The 21,875-nt window shown below is 41.2% G+C and overlaps 3 protein-coding genes across 5 annotated transcripts in view; 1 reads left to right on the forward strand and 2 right to left on the reverse strand.

Moving 5' to 3' along the window:
* hsp90ab1 (heat shock protein 90, alpha (cytosolic), class B member 1) overlaps positions 1-21,875 on the reverse strand; it is a 62,421-nt gene that overhangs the window by 26,330 nt on the left and 14,216 nt on the right. The window lies entirely within an intron of this gene.
* Positions 65-3,155, forward strand: atp6v1d (ATPase H+ transporting V1 subunit D). The gene is made up of 9 exons (XM_084030222.1): positions 65-291; positions 1,045-1,162; positions 1,248-1,327; positions 1,409-1,476; positions 1,588-1,632; positions 1,711-1,814; positions 2,171-2,237; positions 2,328-2,406; positions 2,509-3,155. The coding sequence occupies exons 1-9, from the start codon at positions 251-253 to the stop codon at positions 2,651-2,653; spliced, it is 747 nt and encodes a 248-aa protein (XP_083886348.1). The 5' UTR covers positions 65-250; the 3' UTR covers positions 2,654-3,155.
* pals1b (protein associated with LIN7 1, MAGUK p55 family member b) lies at positions 3,532-19,793 on the reverse strand. 3 transcript variants are annotated; one of them, XM_084030407.1, is made up of 14 exons: positions 19,607-19,793; positions 16,371-16,837; positions 15,105-15,313; positions 12,888-12,965; positions 9,345-9,452; positions 8,466-8,627; positions 7,876-7,953; positions 7,605-7,788; positions 6,501-6,569; positions 6,310-6,378; positions 5,523-5,684; positions 5,114-5,316; positions 4,716-4,826; positions 3,532-4,387 (listed from the first exon to the last, which is right to left on the reverse strand). In XM_084030407.1, the coding sequence occupies exons 2-14, from the start codon at positions 16,696-16,698 to the stop codon at positions 4,211-4,213; spliced, it is 1,938 nt and encodes a 645-aa protein (XP_083886533.1). In that variant the 5' UTR covers positions 16,699-16,837; positions 19,607-19,793; the 3' UTR covers positions 3,532-4,210. The 3 variants fall into 3 exon arrangements, with proteins under 3 accessions (XP_083886533.1, XP_083886531.1, XP_083886532.1); XM_084030405.1 differs by having other exon boundaries at positions 9,345-9,464; XM_084030406.1 differs by lacking the exon at positions 19,607-19,793 and adding an exon at positions 17,421-17,440 and having other exon boundaries at positions 9,345-9,464.

The following is a 21,875-nucleotide window of genomic DNA, read 5'->3' on the forward strand; positions in this document are numbered from 1 at the left end:
TCGACACGCGCATGTGCAGAACGCGCCGGGTTCAGTCACATGACCGGGAGACCAGCTGATCATCACGGAGAGTCGGACAAGATCACGACCATCGGTTCGAACACGGCTTCTAATCCTGCACGAAAAAACTACGGATTTGTTGTGTTATGTGTATACTCTAACAAATTAGGTTAACAGCTAACGTGTCGGTGCTTATTTTAAGAAACGAACCTAATCAGAAGACCGTCATCATCGACCAAAGGACGAGAAGATGTCTGGAAAAGAGAGAATCGACGTATTCCCCTCCAGAATGTAAGCAGCTAGCTAGTTGCTAACACAGTGTAGCCTCTTAGTCAGATATTATGGTGCTGTTTGTTGACTTATTGCTTACTGCCCTTCTCTATTGGCAAGTTTGGTTAATGTCACGCGATGGAATCACATTTCTTGTTCTGCTGTGTGATTCATGTCTGAATGTAGTTCATATCAGTAGCAGGTTACTGTTTAAAAGAGGAAGAGTCCTTCTTTTGTCATGTGATGTTATTAATACCATTCCAGTGTGACACCCATGGTGTCTGAAACATACTCAGATAGTTAACATCTCGACTGTTACATCGTGTAACTTGAGGATCTACTGATACGTGTCTGTAAGATCTAATCATTTTACCAAATCAGCTTATTTTAAAACCTAAACATGGGCTGTGTTTCTGGATGAAGTACCAGTCAGTGGTTGCAAATATCTGTGAGAGGGTTTAGTTGAGCCACCAAAACCGAAATTACTATTTGGATTTGTGGGCTAAGTATATTTACATTATCCTAATTATTAAAAAAAGGCCTGCAAAGTGAATGTTATGTTATGTAACCAATTGTGATGTGGCTGCACAAGACACACAGGTCATCATATCATAAAACACCACGTAGACAGGCGAAATAACAGCCAGTGTTTCATTTACCCATGTGTGTCAAAGAATGTACATAACCTCTGTAAATCTTTGAATTCTGTACACTGACAATGTAATCGGTGAGATTCCAAATACAGCATTAATATGTTTTTTGTTGGGCTTGCAGGGCTCAGACCATCATGAAGGCTCGACTCAAAGGGGCACAGACTGGCCGCAACCTGCTGAAAAAGAAATCCGATGCCCTCTCCATGCGCTTCCGTCAGATCCTCCGCAAAATTATTGAAGTCAGTTGAAAATGATTAATCGCCCGACTTTCTAGTATAACTCCTGATGGTTTGCTAAACGTGGCCTTCTCATCATTTTTCTCAGACTAAGACCAAGATGGGAGAGGTGATGAGAGAGGCGGCCTTCTCTTTGGCTGAAGCCAAGTTTACAGCTGGAGACTTCAGGTAAGAATCAGAAAAAGATCTTGCGATGTCGCATTAAGTGCAGGGGGCGTCTGTTACTCACATCTGTAAGTCTGTTCACAGCACAACTGTAATCCAGAATGTCAACAAAGCCCAAGTGAAGGTCAGAGCCAAGAGAGACAATGTGGCAGGTTAGCCCAATTAATATCTTACCTTATCTTATATATTTTACAATCACCACTGATAAGAAGTTCTATGCTTCATTATACATATAACACATATGTTTTTCTTTCTTTTTTTAGGTGTCACCCTTCCAGTTTTTGAACACTACCAAGAAGGCGGGGACAGTAAGTCACGTTTAGATCAAATTACTTTTTGTGACAAGTAATTAAGAGAGTTCTCAACGTTGTCACTGTGTGTTTCAGGTTATGAGCTCACTGGTCTGGCCAGAGGGGGAGAGCAGCTCTCCAGGTTGAAGAGGAACTACGCCAGAGCTGTTGAGCTGCTGGTGGAGTTGGCCTCCTTACAGGTAGGGGGCACTGTTACAAATACACAGCACTTCATTCAGCTTGGTTGTATTACTTCTAAAGCCATATGGGCAATGGTGGGATACAATTATTAATAATTAAAATGCTGCTTAAAAGTGAATGCATGAATAATGAGGATGATCCATTATATTTCTCTTTCATATGCACAAATATAACACTGTAAGACTTGGAAATGGACCTGCATTATGAGTTATCTTTTCATATGAAAAGCATATTTTTCACTGGAAATTGAATGCTTGATATACTAGTCAAAATGCCAAAATTCTTTCTTTATATGTTTAAAAAAAAATGTGTAATTGAGATATTCTAACAGATGTTGCCCACTCTCTGTCTGTAGACATCTTTCGTCACTCTGGATGAAGCCATAAAGATCACCAACCGCCGTGTAAACGCTATTGAGCACGGTAAAGTCACACACATCATGCATGTCTTTTCTTTAAGCATTAAGGACTATAAATACTAATATTAAAGCTCATCTTCATCCCACTTTGCAGTGATTATCCCCCGCATCGATCGCACCCTCACCTACATCATCACTGAACTGGATGAGAGAGAACGAGAGGAGTTCTACAGGTGAAAAGCTTTTTCTAGTTTTACCCTTTAAATGTGAACAACCCGCACTTTCAAATCATCTATTTTTTGATGCAACGCTGAAAATACGTTCTCCTCTGCCAGGCTGAAGAAGATCCAAGAGAAGAAGAAGCAGCTCAGGGAAAGGACAGAACTAGAGATTGCTGCCCGCCTGGCTAAACTGGGTCCCATCGCAGAGCCCACCAACATTTTGACGGAGGAGAGGGACGAAGACCTGCTGTTTGAGTGAAGCGCTCTGAAGGCAGACAAGTCACCAACGTCACCCATTATACTATTTATTCTGTGCCTCTCAGGCCATGTGTATGTCCTCTCATGCAAGTGATGAAAGTTGTTTTTCGTGTACTTGTCTGTGATAATTTGTTCTATCGTTCCACTGCTGGAAGGTACCGAGTATCGCCCAACATGGCTGTTTACCCGCAAGGAAGTCAGTGAATGACTGACAATATGAACAACTCGTGGTTTGCAAGTGAAATAAAGAAACATTCGGTGTGACCGATCAACTTGTAGATATTTCAGGTTCCTTCCAACATCAAGAGCCATTGCATGCTGTAAATTTTAAGGTGGTTGTAGAAGTGTGTGTGTGTGATTCTGTGTTGTGAAGGTTGTCATTACATCATTTGAGGACACTTACCATTGCACCAGAAATCCCTAAAGTGGTTCTACTGTAAAATGTTGTGTGCAAGTCGACGAAGCCCCCAAGCTTCACCCAAATAAAGATGTTATCAGTATCCAACCAATGCTTGGATGTCTTACTATGATGAGAAGAACAACAGATTTTCTATGCCCTGGGTTTTTCAGTTAAATTCAATTGAAAAAAAATGAATTCCAATACGTCAAGTAAAAGAGGACTGGGAAGACTGCAGCATCAACTTTCTTTAAATGTGTGTTGAGAAACAGTCCGTCCACTTGTTTGGGTAACCCAGCGAGATGAGGAATGGCAGCCATCTTGCATCAGAATGCTACATTCAACACATTATTATTAGTCACTGTAGGACTTTGCAAGTTCAGTTGGTACACGTTTGCTTTTGTTAACACCAATATTACCAATAATGTGATCTAATTTCAAGAAATCATGCAAGAGAAATCAGCCGTCAGTATGTACATCACTTGTTCACATGAATATCTGATTTTATTAACACTTTTCCAGAATTGTGCTTATGATTTAACAACTCGTACTTACGGACTGAAAGTAATGGTAACCAGCTAGAGACGACACCTTAGATTGGAGGTCTGTTATCACGGCGTAAATGAGACATGAGACAACACAAAATAATACTGACACTGGTGTAGAAGACGTACCTCAAAACTGCAGGTTACAGCGTTTTTCTTCTTCTGTGTTTCTGAATGGAAGACGTTACACTGCACTTGCTGCCCAAGTTGGTACCTAAACAGCTTTTGGTTTGTCGCTTTATCAGCAAAATGTAACAATAAAATATTTATCCTGTTGCCTAGAAAATATATATATATGTATGTACAATTATAAATAACTATTAAGAATAGCATAGAAACAGTTTTGTGAATGACTTTGCATAAAACTGTGATCAACGATAAACAAACAGAAAAACAAAACACAAACACACGTACACATACACACCCCAACATGAAGAAAGTAAGAAAGAGTCAATCCCTGCAACGTGGTAAAGATCACCTCATCCACAAACGAGGAGAATGTGCAAGTGAAAATCCAGCGACAATCGGCACTGTCCATCATTTTTTCAATCTCCAGGAACATTCGTTTCTGCTTGGCTTCTATCCTGAACCTCCCTGCAGTGACACCCTGTGACCTCTAGCACAGCCAGGAGGTGGGCACCCACTGTGGCTCAGTGTCCAGCTTGTCTATCAGCCGGCGGAGCTCGTGGAAAGCCTGGTCTGGATCCATGTTCACGATGGTCGCATCAAAGAAGTGGCCGAAATTGTGCTCCATCTCGCGGGCCTTTTCGATAACCTCCTTCAGATCTTCGGGCTGTGCACAGAAAACAAGACATTGCTCTTAATAGTGGTCACTCCTGAATTATATGTATTGCACACACATCTTAAATGCTTGTATGGTCATCATTTCTTTTTTTATTTTAAAGATATGAATGCTTTGATAGTCATGTAGCGTTGGTTATTTAATGATGTGATGCAAAACTATATATTTCTGGTGTATTTTGTATTTGGAGTACCAGGAGTGCCCGAAGACAGGGTTTTTTTTGGTGATGAATGTTAAATACTTAATTTTGCTAAAATATATTTGCTGTTTCGCAAATAATCACATGCATATTAACTTTTATGAGAGAAACCGTGAGTACCTTTGGTGTTTTCCCCTCTGAGGCCAGCAGGGTGCGTAGTCGTTCTTGAGAAGGAGGAGCGATGAAGATAACAAACGGCTTGAGGTTGGAGGACCTCAATACCTGCAGTGACTGAGGAGAGGAACATAGGAATATATGAAATGGGAGGGAAAAAACTAACCAAGCACTACTATGGCGTCTCCTCTACTGACTATAAAAAGTTTGCAGTCTGCAGTAATGACTTTTTAATCAACCAAAAAAACAATGTGATTCAAGTTCAGGATCTGCAAAAGGCGTCATTATGTTCTGGCCAAGCCACAATGGTTGAGATCAGGACTCGGGGATGGAATGTGCTTTCTAATTAACATGCTGCACAGAAACAATGCTGGGAATGGTTCAGACAGTAACAAGTCTCCTACCCTGGTGTGGAGGCAGAGCAAACAGATGCGTCCGGAGTTGACGGCGTGTCGAACCGAGTCGGTGCTGGTGCCGTACAAGTTCTTCTCATATTCCCCCGACTCGATGAATTTCCCTGCTGCTAGGTCGGTTTCAAAGGCAGGCCGACTCACAAAGTGGTACTCGCGTCCATTCCGCTCGTGTATCCTTGAGTTTCTGGTCGTGTCTGGATAGATGGATCGATTTGATTTATTGCAAAAAGTAATAGCTATTTTGTACAGATTGACACTATTAAAGTATGTAGTATTTTCTCAATTCATAGTACAACTTTTTAAGTTGTTAGTTAAATGTTTTGGCATTAGACATGTGAGAACTTTGTGCAGTTACAGTTGAAGAAACAAAACAAACTGCTTTGACCAGGCGTGGACTCACGTGGAACAGCAACTGCAAACTTTTCCGGTTCGATGGACAGAAGCCTCCGACGCAGTTCGTCGTGGCCGCTGTTTGTAGGACCAATCAGACCGATGGGGCGTTTGCGGTTGGCGGGCTGGTGGTAAAGTGACATCTCCTCATAGGTCAGGACGTCATCGAAGTCTGAAGAGACGGTTGGGAGGGATTCATGAAACCACCTTGACTAAAATACCAAAACCTTTCTAGCTCTTGGGATGGTGAGAGGTAAAACTACCACACTATCATGTCATCATTCCTCTGTTTGTATGGAGCTTTTGTCTTTCATAACAATGTGCTTCTTATTGGACCCTCTCAGCAACACATAGCGCTGCTACTCTTGGCCACTGAGCTAGGTGTGTGTGTGTGTTTGTCTGAGTATATATGTGTTTCCTAACCAACAACATCACACATCCCCCTTGAATCCGTTTAGTCACCTGCTGGACACCTGTTGGTGCCTCCTCTGATCCCGTCTGTGAAGACAGGACTAATCTGACCTGTGACACACCAAGTCTGGCAAGCTGCTACGAGAGCGGCATGTCAACTCTGGCTAGCGGTTGGGGTTAACACTGACAATGTGTGGTCACTTTGAAGGCTGCCCAGGACAGAGGCCGGCTTTCACAGGTGGTAAATGAGAAGTTTTGTGCGTTGAGAGCGTAGCTCCTCTAGAGTGGCGGTTGAGGAAGAGGGGGCACCTGCTCAAACCAGCAACCCACTTCTCAAAATGTTAAGCATCGGATGAAACACAGTGAGAAGAAAGAAAGAACCTTACCAGTGTTTCTGCTCAAGGTAGACGTGCTCTTCTTCTGCTTCTTGTTTTTCTTTGCATACCAAATCTTCCCTGGAGAAAAGTCAAACATTTGCTTTAAAAAGGGCATTATTATTTCTCTTTGTTACAACCATCTAAACACCAAATCTTGTATTTTTTTTACCCCACATACTGTTTACACATTTGACGCTTACCTTGGTGACCACGACTCCTGTCGGTTATGGTTTTCTTCAAGGTCTCTCTCTGTTGCTGGAAGCTTTTCCCTGAAAAAGCAAAGATAAGTGGACCAGCTTTCCACATGTCTTGGTTTGGTATTCAATATTATGTCTCTAAAGATAGTGTATAGAGAACATGTGCTGGACCACTACACTCGGGAACTGAAAATTGCAATCATTGCAAACAAGTTCAAGGCTTTTCTAGGCTTCAAACTGTTTTTCATAATCCTCTGAGCATTTCCAGACGTGTTGACGAAAAGGAAAAAAAAAAAAAACCCTTAACCTCATTTTCTTCCAGCCACAACAGACATGGGTCAGAGAGTAATCGCAAATCATTCATAGGCGTTTGTTTTAATCTGCTTGATGTGCCAGACGGGCGGTGTTTACTACTAGGATTGTAGCGCCAGGTTTGTTACTTGTCACACTACTTTACTGTGACTGAATACTTGGAAAGGCCTGTGTAGTTTATGCATTAATGATATGCTGGTATCAAGTATCATTGTTTATTTTAAGTGTGTGTCATATAATGCATAAGAGTTTTTAGTTCAATGTAATCTACACAGGTTTAAAATGTACGATCATGCAGATGTGTATGATTCACGTACCAGACTGTTAACTCTGTCATTGTTTTTTTCTGGCAGTCCAGCCTTTTGCCAGTTTCACTAAATGCACACGGTGCTGTTTGTGTGTTACAAGGCTGATGCTGACGAGCAGCATTATCATTTATTTGCACATTTCTGCTTTATCATCCGAGTGACCTTGCAATCAAAGATGCTCACTCCAATTTTGTCCCTCCTTTTCTCACATGCTTGAACCTCATACACAGTGCAGATTGTGAAAATACCAAACAGGCTGGATGCAAAAAAAACATATAAAAAGGATACATACAAAACAAAACGCTGTTTTATCTGGTATATGCATTGTAACATCATCACATATAAACACATTATTATATAGTTTACCATACCTGTACATGATTGTTCTAGATTTTCTGTATTGGTTACAACTTGTCCTTGCGGTTCTTATTTGCACTTAAGAAGAAATTAACTACATATTGATATTCAGCCCTGGTCTTATCCCTACCTGGAATGAGTCCAGCCAGAGGCTGGTTGTCCTCGTCTCCGTCCCTGTAGGCCTGCCACCAGTTGGGGTCGTCCTGGCTGATGACGTGGAGGATGTCCCCCTTCTGGAAGGACAGGCCCAGCTCCCGACACGGCACAAAGGGGTCATCGGAGGGGTCGTAGTCAAAGTAAGCTCGTACATGCATCTAGGGGCAGGGTTTACAAAGTCAAGGTTGACATTGCATGCATGCAGACAGACACACACACACACACCCACATCATTAGAGACTTACCACAGTCTGTCTGTGTGCGGCAGGTTTAATCTGAGAGCTCGGGATGAGGAGGAAGGTCAGCGTGCCTTGCATTTGTTGCTGATGGATAAGATGAGAAGTAATCAATTAAACATGGCAGGGATCACATTTCCATAAAGCTAGATTTCTCACTGACTGTATAGACCTCAAACTTTTAGCAAAGTTCTACTTCTTTGCAGTTGGATGTATATTCTATTTTGAGGGTGCATTATTATTAAATGACGTTGAAATTGGCACAGAAATAAATGTAGTGAGTGTTTCTATTGAATATAAGAAAAAAAGGAGCAAGAAAGATGAAACCTACAAACAACCATGTGATGAAACTTCTGAGGCTGGCATTAATTAAAACAGCGGTGCATTATGGGTGAGACCTAATGTCACCAGCTATGCAGGAACAGGTGGTCTTAGTACCGGACCACTTTATGAATATATTTGAATGCCTTTTATAGCATTAAATGTCCCACATTTTAGCTTAACATTATTTATTATTAAGACAAACACAGAGCTAGCTTCCCATGCATTAAAAAAAAAAATCAAAAAAATCTAAAGATCACTGGATAACTGGCCCTCACCAGTAAGTCGTGGACTTCGTTGACGTGTTTCCCACGAATAGAGACCCCGTTGATCTCCAGGATCTCATCTCCCTCACTGAGAAGGCCGCTCTTCTCTGCTGCTCCACCTTTCACCACACGACTCACCAACACACTATCCATGTCGTTGCGTACAGTTGCACCCTGATGGCCCCACACACACACACACACACACACACACACACACACACACACACACACACACACACACACACACACACACACACACACACACACACACACACACACACACACACACACACACACACACACACACACACACACACACACACACACACACACACACACACACACACACACACACAAATGAGACACAAATCCAATAATATTCTCTCATATAAGTGTGAACAGAGAGATGCAAGTTTGCAAAGTTTGAATACAAAGGAATACGTCACGTACAATGAACATCATTACTCATATATCGTTATTGTTAATGTTTTTCAGTTTTCTGGAGCTAAACTGACAAGTGTTTTGCTGCCCTGTTGGTTTGTGGGTACACTGACAATGACACACCCAGATGATAAATGTGAGTAGTGGAGAATGGTGAAGGCTTTTTTTTAACTGGACTTAGACAAAATAAACAAAACCTCAACAACGAATAACACAAAAACATAAAACCACCTTTCATTCTTGTTTTTGGTGTTCCTTAAATAACTCAAATTGAATGCTGCATGGATAGTTTCATAATTACATACAGTACTAACTTTGGTCTTTGGATGCGTAACAGCGTAACAACTATACTTGTTTGGCCTTTGAAGCTGTGAAAAAGTATATAAAGAGATACAGCATGTACACAGCTATAACAGAAGGTCTCTAAAGGAGTGTTAGATGGCGTCTCACCAGTGGAGTGTCACGGGCCTTCTCCAGCCGCACCAGTTTAACAGTCTCTCCAATGTACTGGGTGAAACTTTCCTCTGCTATTTCCTGTCCTGCCACACTGTCATGAGCCTGCATCAGTGCCTGTCACGTTCAGCAAACACACAGACACACATAGAGACACACAGTACAGACGTACAGAAGTTTTACAAACACGGAATAGACAAGAACATGGATGGAAAAATAAGGGAGAAGGCAGTGTGAGGTAGAGGGAATGAATGAGGGAATGGCTTCTGATTGGGCATCTCTATAGATGGAAATAAAGTAATCATAAATCATATAGCATAGTTAACAACATGACAAACATTTATTAAGTGGTTTGCACTTGTCAGGATAAAAGGATGAAAAAGAAGTTACCAAAACATTTCAAAAGCGTTTTCCTTAAACATGCACCTGCAACCAGAAGCCTGCCTACCCCCCAGACCAGTCAGCAAACCCACCTCTAAGCCAGATATAATACAGAGATTGCTCCTTCACTTCATTTAATGTGACAAGCGCTTTGTGCCTCACAATTAATAACCGTCGGTCCAAATTAGTTTCTCTATCCTGCAGCAAAGGGGACCTAAGAGAGCGGAGGCTGGGCTAAGCTTTGGCGTACACACAATCCGTCTTAATCTCCACTTGCATTTAAGAGTCGGGATCCACCACCATCAATCATCAAACACCTTCGGCTCCCCTGCTGGCGGGGAAACTTTGTCCTACTCTCTCAGAAAGAAAACGTGCTAGCTAGGACCATATAGGGTTCTTCAGCTCGTCCCCATAGAAGAACCCTTTTTGGTTCCTGGTAGAACATTTTTCTAAAGATTCCACCTGGAACCCAAAATAAAGGGTTAAATCTAGAAACATCTTTAAAAAAATTCTACAGAGAACCCTTCAATGGTCCAACCCAGAATCCTCTTTGGAGGATTTTAAGGGTGCCTAAAGGGCCAGGAATTAAGAGGTCCAGTGCAACCCACAACAAACATGGTTCACATTCACAATTTTTTAGGGTTTTTGGGCAGGGGGGATCTTTTAACACCCATGTTTTCAACAATCTTTGAATAACCTTTTCTTGAAAATAGGGTTCTTTAGAAGAAATTGTTCTGCACATACCTCATCCCTCCAGGAAGAACCTTTTTGGAACGCTTATTTCTAAGAATTAAAATGGTGAAATGGAGCCTATTCCTCTCACACATGTACCTGTCCATTAGCTTTAGGTATGAGGTTGTTGTCCTGTACAGACCACAGGGTGACCTGCTGAGCCTCTGCTCCCCGCAGAGATCAACATAATCTGTTCCACTTTCTGTGCCACAAGGCAGCCTCACATCGCATCACACTGTCCCCACTGGCTACGTGGATCCAGCTCAGTGGAGGGGTTAACAGGGCAACAGTCACGTAGGTCAAACATCAGACCCCTCAACCATGAAATGGCAGCAGCGTCATCCACCTGAGGTCTTTTCTCACCTTACTGCCTCTCTAATGGATGATAATGTCTGACAATTTTTTTCTACTGAAGAATCACTGAAGCTTAAACTGACAAACGTAAGATGTAAGACTTTTTATAATGTGACCCATTGCACAGCTTTGGAATAAACCTGCCTGTACCTGTGATGTCTATTGGTTTCTCTGAAGAGAGAGGAGGTGGCACACCTGAGAGGAACATCTAAATTAACCAGGTAGACACGTATTATCCTTACTTAACAAGTTACAACCAAATTGGACCTGGCTAAAGGTCAACATGATAGATGTTTTAACAAGTGAAGAATAAGATTAGAAGTTATAGGACTTTCGTTTTTTAGTAAACTTTTTAGTTTTTTTTTAGAATTTAGTTGTCAATGGTTTAATCATTTTTTATTGTTTAATTTTTTTATTTAATAATACCATGCCAGTAGGCCCGTTGCATTTAATACATAGTGATTATTCGAGTGGACTGCCATCATTTTGCATAATTTTCCCACCAAGGGAAGTCAATCTTTCAAAAGTGGCAACACACAGAAAGTGAATTAAAGCTAGGGTTGGCAATCTTGACGAACTAGCAAGAGCGTGCCAGAACCCAGTCCAATGACAGTGGCGAACAGACTGTGGTAAGTCTCTAATGATGTGGGTGTGTGCTTGTGTGAGAACGCATGTCTGGATGCATGCAATGTCAACCATGACGTTGTAAACCCTGCCTTTAGATGCACGTGCAAGCTTACTTTGACCACGACCCCTCCGATGACCCCTTGGTGCCAAAAGTTGCTAAATCTAGAGAGAAAGTGGCCATGCAGCTTGTGGAAGACAACATGAGTGAACGGTCAGAGTGTGAATGTAGCGAGACAGGCAGCTAGACAGGTTCTCAGCTCAAATTGAATGATTGGGAGGGCTTATTTCAGTCACAGATACCATATGTTTCCTATTTTCAGAGCATTTGATTTGACTGTTTGCTGTTATTAGTTAATATTACTGTAGGAATTAATGAGAATTTCAACAAATGACCAGAGATGACCATATCAGCTGAGGCAGATAAAGTGTCTACCTGAGCACAAGGTTCCAATTTCAGGAAAAAGTCAATGTACGGTTAAGTCTTCCCGTTTTTCTCTGAATAAATGTTGTATTAACCCTGACTTTGTGTTTCCCCAGTTACATAGCAACTTTTTGAAAATAAAATCAACCCTCCTTCTACATGAATTAACTGTCTTGACCCACTTTTCCTCACATTAGCTCAGTCTTCATTTTTAGAACAAGCTGTTTAAAATAAATCTGTGCAGCAGAGTGAGAGGTGAAACAGTGTTTCAGCAAACTATTTGGAGATTAATTGGCATTCCTTTGCCAGCAATCGCATCATTTTGATGAGTGACCATTGAACACAACAGCTGTGCTGCAAAAAATTAACAAGATTTTTTTTTTGCTAAACTCAGTTTACAATTAATCCTCAATTAAAAATGTTATTTATTTGTCAGCAAGACAATGTTTGCACCCATGCGAGCAAATCTTATTAAAGGTTAAATAAGGGTTTAATTAATAAAAATAAAATAAAACTCATCGCAGAAAAAAAAAATCGTAAATCGTAAAGAAATGTTCTTATTGCCTTCTTTTTTTAATTCATTTCAAAGACATTGACATGCTCTCTGCTGCAAAGAACTTACCAATCATGCTTTTCCATTAATAAAAGATCTGGCCCTCATTAAACCCATAATGGTCTTTCCCGAGTCAGCTACTAGCCTAATCTTTGGAACAAAACAGAGGGTTGTTAACCTTGAAAAAAGTGGCAAAGTGAAACTGTCCTTCACTTGCCTTTAAACTGGTAAGCAGGTAAGTACAATCTTTTCCTCTTTGTATATACTTAATCCTGTCATCTGGCATCCCAGTGGAAGGTGCAAGAGAAACAATTACCCTATTGGAATAAGTATAACCATGCTTATATTTCCAGTATTCCAATTATCAGCATATCACCTAAATTAATGAGTTGGTCTGAGCCTCACTGGCGCCGTCTGATAATAATACGGTTGGTTATAATTATAAGTCACAACCGGCAAGCTGACATCTGACCTGGAGATGAGGATTGGTGAGCAGAGCCTTGAGCTCCAAACCCTCCTTCTGATGGCTGGACTGGAGAATCTTCTGGACCTGAAACAAAAATCACAGACCCAGAACGACAGTGAGCTAAATTGCCTCTAAGAGCGATACTTTTCATGTAAACAACCAAGTGCAACACGATGAATGTCTTCCAGGAGAGACTTTCCGTAAATGTTAGCCTCTGTCCCTGAATTTCACAATTATCGTGACGTCATCCCTCTCTGAGACAGACGATTTCAGCCATCTGTGAGTGTGGCCCATTCGGAACGAGTGCAAACACGTTTGATTCCCGGTGTGGTCTGTACTCATTTATTGCGGGTGTTTATGTGAGAATCTTGTATTGTACAAAATCTAAGAAAGCTAGTCTCACTTCTCTTCCATAGCTTTTCAGACTTTCCACTCTGTTTTCCCCTCCTTTCTCTTATATAATTTAGTGGGAAGCTGCTATTGTTTGTGGCTTGGACTGAATCATAACAGGAGGCATTTTGGTGTTCTGTTTCTCCGTCTTCCTGCCTCTCCGTCACCTGTTTAGAGCTTAGTTCATCCATTACTCTAATCAAAGTCCTCACTAACAAGGTGACGCACTTTCCCCTCCCCCTTCCCCAGCAGCGCTGCATCTCCACCCACACTACTGTAAGCTGCTGGAGTTTCTTTTTCTAGCCGCCCAGATCCTGGCCTCCTCCCCGCGGTGTGCTGCAGCACTCGGCCAGCACCGAGGGCTGCTGGGAGATTAGTTTACCCGACAGCCAATCTGAGTGTCACACAGCACAGCCACTTAGTTCAGACAAACTGCAGCTCAAACTATTACACGTTGTTAAGCGCTTCAGGAGCCGTGCCTGGTTGGTGAGTGCGCACACCGATTTACCGGGGCGCAGGAAGACAACGTGTCGTGTGTGTGAGCAGCAAAGCAGATCATCTCGCCCGGCCCCTCCATCCTCAAACCACTGCTGTCGAGACTAGAATACAAATTCTGTAGCAGTGCTGCTTGGTGTCCTTTGAATGAACTCCAGCAGCCTGTCCTGTCAAAACAAGGTTGACTCTTACACATCTAGCCATCAGCTAAAAACCACACTGCACCAGTCTTACTGCCCCGGAAAGCATGTATTACGTTCTTTCATGTCACCCCTATCAAAAGTTGACACTCATCCTAATGAAGTGCCTATTGCGGGTGTAGCCTGTCATTGTTGTATAGAGCTTATACCTAATTCATAGCAAACCATATCACAATTTCTGTCTTTTTTTTTTTTTTTTTACAGGGGATCGAGCTCCGTGCGACAGGCTGCATTTGAACATTCGGCGTGCCGAGGCTCAGCTCTGCAGGGACACAAGTCAATTACTGTCGCTTTGCTTCAGTGGAGACCAACCGGCTTGCGTTTTGTCAACGAGGAAGTCAGGTGTGGCACATTCCCACCTACTGGAAGCTGAATATAGAGATAGAGTGGGGTTTCTTGCTCTCTGCCACTCTCTTCTGTACAGGGGACTCAGGAGTCAGCAGTGGACAGGGAAGTCAAATAAAAAACACTGTTTTGTTTTATACTGATTAGTTCCAAACTGGCTTAATACCAAACACTTTGGTTCACGCCTTCTTCTTTTTCCTTCCTTGTCCATCATCCTGTCCCTTCACCCACTTTTCACCCAAATGATCCAATATAAATTCCTCCTTCCTACTGTCTCCTTTTTCCAGCTCACACAATCCTCACGCATGGCCGGGATCCACCAAACACCTTGTTTTCTTTCACTCACCTTGTTAACCACAAGACAATTTACATTTCATAATTATTCAGAATGTCATGGCTGTCTTTTGGGCAGCTTTGTTGAATTTATCATCAACACAAGCAGACGACTTTTCATGCTTCATTTAGTTTGTTCGGGTACGTCACCCACAGAGGAACCTGTCTCTAAATATGGTCCAAAACCATCTTGAAACCAATGGCTGAATATGGAAGTGAGTTATTCATCATTCTGGGTACAAGTCAGTCTATATTCACAGATTCCGTTGCACCTGGAGCTGTTGATCCTCAAACTACCTACATTTACACACCAAGCAGTGTTAACAATGTAACAGGTACCGATTGCGATACTAATACTGAGATTACCACTCGGCTCCTACTTTTCCATTACTTTTTATACTGCAGCAAGATCAAGAGTGCCGCCACGCAATATTTGTTTTCAGCTTTAACGAGCTGTTACCTCCTGGCAGAGATCCTCGGCTTGTGCTGTGAGGGGTGAGGATGGAGTGACTCGGGTCATCTGCTGGGATACAGCGCTGAAGATACTGTAGGCATTCCTGAAGTCCTCCTTGGCAAGGAGCTGCATTATCAGCTCCACATCCTGCTGGCTCTGCGCATCACTCAGGCAGTGCTGCACCCACTTCAGAGCCTGAAGCAACTCCGCCAGTTCTGAGAAAGAGGCAGAAACAGTGAGGGGAAACAGTACAGAAGCAGCACAGGGAAACACAGGTTTCTATCGTCTTGTAACTCAGGAATACTGAAAATGCTAAGCGTGTGTGCTTTTGCAAATTAGGGTTCAAGTTATCCGTTCTTTCTAAGAGAAAGACTTCATATAATATGCACACATTCATATTTAGGAGGGTGCGGAATGAAGGAATGAAGAGGCTTTTCATGACTTTTGAAGGTGCAAACATGTTAAGTCATGTTAGGTCAGCTGGAATTACAGTAGGCCCTTGATTCACCCAGATTCTACAACGCTGCTTTCTAAGGGGTGTGATGCCTGCCAGCCTGTCCACACCTGTCCGACAGGTGTGTCACACATGGAGGGCAAAACTGCAAATTTCTAAAGAACAGCGGTGGAAGATTTCCAATATGTGGGAGGAATAAAGCTGTGGTTCTTCGTGATAGTCTTGAATTTGATCCTGAGCAACTCGAGTATTCGTTTTGTGATCAAGCGAGACTTGGCTTTGAGTTTTTACTAGTTGAATTTTTACACTGGAGATTTATCAGAGCACACAGTATGGATATATTATTTCATAAGATTTATTTTTCAGTTTCATAACTGAAAAATATAGTATCTGCCCTGTGATTCAGATCCATTCCAAAATGATGCACCCACCCCTTCACCATCTTTCATAGAAACCAGTCCAGTCATTTTGGTCAGACCTAACCAAAAGCATAACCTAATTGGTGGGGGTAATAAAATAAATTCAACCAATTGTAATAACAACTGACTGATTAATGAGCCCATCCAACTTCTTATTTATTTGTGAATAACATTTGTGGAGGCAATTAATCCATTTCGACGAGTTGTGCGCACAAAATAGTATGAACATATTGTGTTAACATATGTATTGTACATGCAAAATAGTTTTGTATTATCAATATAATTAATCAAACATGTAAAACATGTTTTGCTGTTCACTACAGAGTTGGGACCAAGACACAAACCAGTGGAAATGGTGCTCGTTTTGTAAAACTCACTGCCCTCCTCCTCTCAACTCACCAGCTACAGGATCCGGGGAGCACGTGTCTTTGGTGGCCTTTTCCTTCCCTTCAAATGTGGGATTGTCAATGCCCACCTTTGGGTTTTGGGACAGCTTCTTGAGCCTCAGTGAAGCATTGGGGTCGATGTCATGCTTCCCCCTGCTGTCGTCCTCTCTCCTCTTCTTAAGCTCCTCTTGGTAGTGCTGAATCCTCTCCATGTGGGCACTGCAGTGTGGAGATTTGACAAGGCTACTTTCCTCCCCTGGACAGTCCACTGCCCTCTCCCTGTGGCTCTTGGCCTGACCAGAGGCCTCTTGCACATAACCGTTCATATGGGACATGATCATCCTTTCTGCAGCAGCATACAGCTCAAACCGCCGCAGTGTTTACTGAGATCTGCTTGAGTGATAGGAGGCACTGCTCAAAACAGAGGCCATAGTATGCCAGCAGAGGATGTCCTTTATATGCTTTCTGTGATCTGTCATCCTGAAATACAAACACGAGACTTAAAATGCATTCACATGATAAACAAAGTCAGGTTTGTTTTAAAAAATTTAATAATTTTTAAGGCTAAGAACAGGCTAAATAAAGGACTTCTTGACTGTCGCTTTTAATACATCCTTAGGAACCATTAACAGAAGCTGAAGCATATCATTGTCAAAAAAGATTTGCACCAGTTTGGCTGCTACTCTGACCCAGTGATTGATGGCTTAACTGACAATACTAAAGATACTGGAGAAGTCTGGAGTCTTGGTCCCCAATGCATTCCCTGTTTTGCTATACTTGATGAGACAGTGATAGGTGTATCTTATTCATTTAGTCCTGAATCAACTCATTACTTGTACGTGTATGATTACGCAATTGATTGATATAGTCCAACAAAAACATTTAAAACAACAGCTATATGTATATAGTTTTTTTTTGTTTTTAAATGTTACTTTTTATATGGCTTTCCTGCCATATAAAAAGCCTGTCTCTTCAATACAAGCCCAGATTTACTCCTACCTCCTCTCAACTATCACACCACTAATCTAACTCCTAACATGGAAAGCTCTCTGGCCTCAGTCACCTCAAATCCCTTCAGTTCAGCATCACCCAGCCGTTTGCTTGGACACACCTGTCCCCAACTGTCTCGTCCTCATGAACAGCTTAATCAAAAATATCCATCTGTAGCCTAATAGGGATACCAAAATAAAGATACTGCATTTGAATTTGATGCCAGACACATAACTACTGGGCTACCACTTGATGTCCCTTTGTTTTGATTGAGATTGATTATCATCAATTTTAGGATAATATGCGTATTATTCTGGATTATGAATACATTGGGCTTGACACACCTGTGAGCATATTTCGTGGAATTGTGAAAAAAATAATAAGTTACATATTTGCCCTTATAACTACTTAAGCCTGACATTTAAAGACACCCTTTTGAGTGCATGAAAACCTCAAGTACCAAAAGGATAAACATGGCTTTGTCACAGACAGCCGCCTTATGTCATATAGTCAGTCATACACACATGTCACCAGCTACCTCATAGCAGCCCTCCCTCTCTTCTACCTTCTTCCCACAGCTAATTACGTTTGGCAGATCTATCCCCCAGCTCTTGGACCAAGCTCCCAAACCCCTCCCCTGCTGGAGCATTTAGCTACGTTTAGAGTGGCGGTGTACGGCTGACAAACAGCAGAGACTGCCAGCGGGCCATCTGTTCCTGTGGGCTTAATTAAGGCTGGGATCTCATGCCCGACTAGCTCAGTGGACACAACAGCACTGGGAGGGATGCTGGGGAGGGACAGAAGGGACCTGTGTAGAAGAGCGAGAATGAATGGAAGTGCACACACCCACCTAGATATAAACAAACAAGGCAATATGGACAGTTTGGTGTCAGGTAGATGGGGAAATATTTCTGCAAAATAAAATAAGACCTCATCGTGTCATGTGATGTCAAATTAGACGGTGAAAATCAAGCTCACCTCGGCAAACCCACTGACTGAAAAGCATCAGATGACACTGGAAGGTCAAAAATGTAAAAATACTTACAAAACAGGAACTAAGACAAATGAAAAATACCTCAGTAGAGTTCAATCTAAAATTGGATAAACACATATCTCATTCATTTTAAGACATAAACTACAGTAAATAATAAACTATGTTGTAATTTTCTTATGTTGTTTATAATATACACATGACATCTACTGCTTGCCTGTCCCTTTGGAGTGAGGGAACCCTCCTCAGTTGCTCTCCCTGAAGTTTTTTTCCCCCCCCTCATCCAATGTGATGGTCCAAGGACGGAGGATGTCATATGCTGTACAGATTGTAAAACTCCCCGAGGCAAATTTGTGATTCTGGGCAATATAAATAAAATTGACTCGACTCCCCTTGATGAAACAACATATATTGAAAACAACTGCAGTGGTACTTAGTCTGTGAATATTCCACACGGATATACAATTTGGTAGAATAAACATACTCATCAAATACTACTTTAGGGGCATGTCCTATTAACAAACTAATCACACTACAATCATGTGATATCCCATAATGTGGTAACACTCGTTTCATTTTCTCACATGTCCTAACAAATCATTTAAGATTTTTGATTTCACAGCCAGTACAAGCCAGAAACATACAGAAACAGACAGAAATAGACAAATGTCGGTTGATCAAAAATCCACTCAGTAATTTATTTTAGAAATCGCTCAGAAACTACTTGTATACATGTCACTCAGTTACAGCTCCGACAGTATAGAACTTGTAATTTGTTAAGCTAACAACATTTGCTATCATAGAGGTAATGTTTATCGCTGAAACTTACATGATGGGTAAACTGAGCTTCGGTTGAGTTTACACCCTCGACACCCAGATCTCTGCTATATTTAGCTACTTACATCTTGAGGGTCAAAATAGAAACTTTTCTCATACGTTATTCAGAGTTCTGTGGTTTAGAAACTATCTGGTTCGGCTCGAGGCAAAGTAAAATTAAGGTATTTCAATGAGTCGTCGGTGGAGTCTTTCCTATTGTGTAGCGTTAGAAATAATTAGCTATTCCCTGCAACTTTACGAAAGTAACGCAGTGTGTCACACATTCATACACAACAGCACATTTACAATCACAATGTTGCTAAGTTTTATTGCTTAATACTGATTATCAATAGCAACCAGTTTAGCTTAGCAGCCTAAAACCGCTAACTGCGTACCATTAGCTTAACGGTAACGTTCGGTTAGCCGTTCCGCGACAGACTGCGTGTACTCACCACTTGAAATACAGCAAGCTGAATGGACTCGGCTATTCCTTTATAATCCAACTCTCTGAAAAAAGTGTGTTTTATTTGCACACGTAACGGTCAGGAAAAGCACAAGGTCTCTCCCCGGTCTTCACGGGACCGCGTTCAGCCGCTGCAGTGAGTTTTGTCCAGGCACAGTCGGGACACTTGTGGCCATTGCTATGTGGAACTGAGCCTGGCGTTTTAGTCGTCTCCCTGGCAACACCGCGGCTCCACAGCGCCCCCATCTGCCAGACGGGTAATGACCACATTACTGAAATTACAACCAGCAGGCCAACTTATAATGATAAATAACAACAAAAGTAGAAAATACCAAAAATAATATTTTATCATTTGATTATAAAAAAGGAACTGTCAATAAATGTAGTGAATTAAAACCTATATTTGCCTCCAAAGTACAAAGTAGAACAACATGACATTTCTCAAGTAAAGTACCTCAAAATATTATAGTACTGGAGTAAATGTACTTATTTGCTTTTGGACAATGGTGGTCATTTGTGGTGGAAGAAGGATTCAGAAATGTGTCACAAAGTACACTACTTTCTGATGTAGGCCTAAAGTAAAAAAGTAGTCTCAAGAAAATGTACTCAAATATCAAAAGTAAAACCACTCATTATACAGAATGACTTTTATCATCATTATATACTTTGTGCCCATTCACCCTAAACAGTTCAAACCCACAAAACTTCTCAAAGATACCGAATATGTCAAGCTGAATTTTGTGGACCATAATAATGATTTCCATGTGATGGAATGATTGTTTACAGACAAAAAAAACAAAACACAGTTTGTGGTTTTAAATATTTAATTGAGCAAAAACATCATAAAACTTCTGAGCTGAAACAAATCCACACAGAACATATGACACTACTTAAGTCTGAAATAACCGACTTTTCTGGCCATTTGAGGTCAGTGGAAACAAGTTGTGAACACAACACTGACAAATTATTATGTTTTAAGTTGCAATTTTGCAAGCAAACAGTTACCTTTGTTTACGCATCCAGCAAATTATAATTCATTTAGAGTTTCTGGCCATCTGGTGAATATAAGTCCATATATTCACTCACTCTTAGCTCATTTTTTGGTGCTCCACTATTTCACTAAAATCTGCAAAAAGTGAACTTAATGGTAGAAAAATCAGGACATGGCCAAAGCCTGTAGGGTCTATCCTCTGGGGACCATGAATGTCTGGAAAACATTTCATAGCAAATCATAAAATAGCTGTTGAGATATTAAAGTCTGGACCAAAGTGGCAAACCGACCAAGGATCAAGTGGCCAAAGGGATGGGATGATTCCAGGTTTCTCATGCATGCAGACCTTAAATTATACTCATTATTCTGCCATGTCTTATTACTTTTTTTTTTTTAAATCTCACTGGCTTCATCAACTTGAAGTATCTCTTGGAAAATTATAAACTCATGAGAGGAAATACTTGGCAGACCTATTTTTTTTACAGTCATCTTCACACTGATCCCCTTACATTCCACCCATTCACAAACATGAATTCAACTAAGTTCCTGTCACAGCACTATTAATCATCACCAACTAATGGGATCTACTGTCATTTCACCTCGTAGAGCAGAACAGAAACTGTCTAATCTCATGCAGCCTAAGAAATATCTACACCGAAGCCTGAAGCTGCCTTTCTCCTGCCGTATTTTCTATTAGGTTAATCCTTTCTGACACCTCTGTGCTTAACCTCTTTTTCTCATTAGGCTCTCTCCTGCCAGTTCCAGATTTTTAAATACTTACCTTCCTAGAAAGAGAGACAGTTAAAACCCCCTTTTCTTTGCAGTGCTTCATTCAAATGCAGCTGTGTTTTTCTTTGTTCATCCAAGAAGCAAGTGGAGGAACATTTCACTGAAGTAAAATCAGCAACGAAATACAGATCTTCTCGACCTTTGATAAAACCGTATGAGGAGTTTAGAGGGGGAGGTGGAGTTGACCAACAAGACAGAATAATCTGAGTTTTGCTTTTCAAATCAAAAGCCAAAAAGGTTGGGAAAACACTGGTTTGAACTTTAACAAAAAATGCATATTTTATAAGCTTTTTATATAAATCCAAAAAGGAGATCATAGTAGAGTAAAAAATATTTCTTTATGAAATGTAGACAACTCAAAGTTTAAATTTGCATAACATGTAAATATCCAAGTCAAGCACAAGTATCTTAAAATTGTACTTAATACAGTACATAAGGGAGGGATTTTGTCTTCATATTAATGCAGTTAATCACGTTC

Source organism: Eutrigla gurnardus (genome assembly GCF_963514095.1).
Source record: "Eutrigla gurnardus genome assembly, chromosome: 16".
Lineage (NCBI taxonomy): Eukaryota > Metazoa > Chordata > Actinopteri > Perciformes > Triglidae > Eutrigla > Eutrigla gurnardus.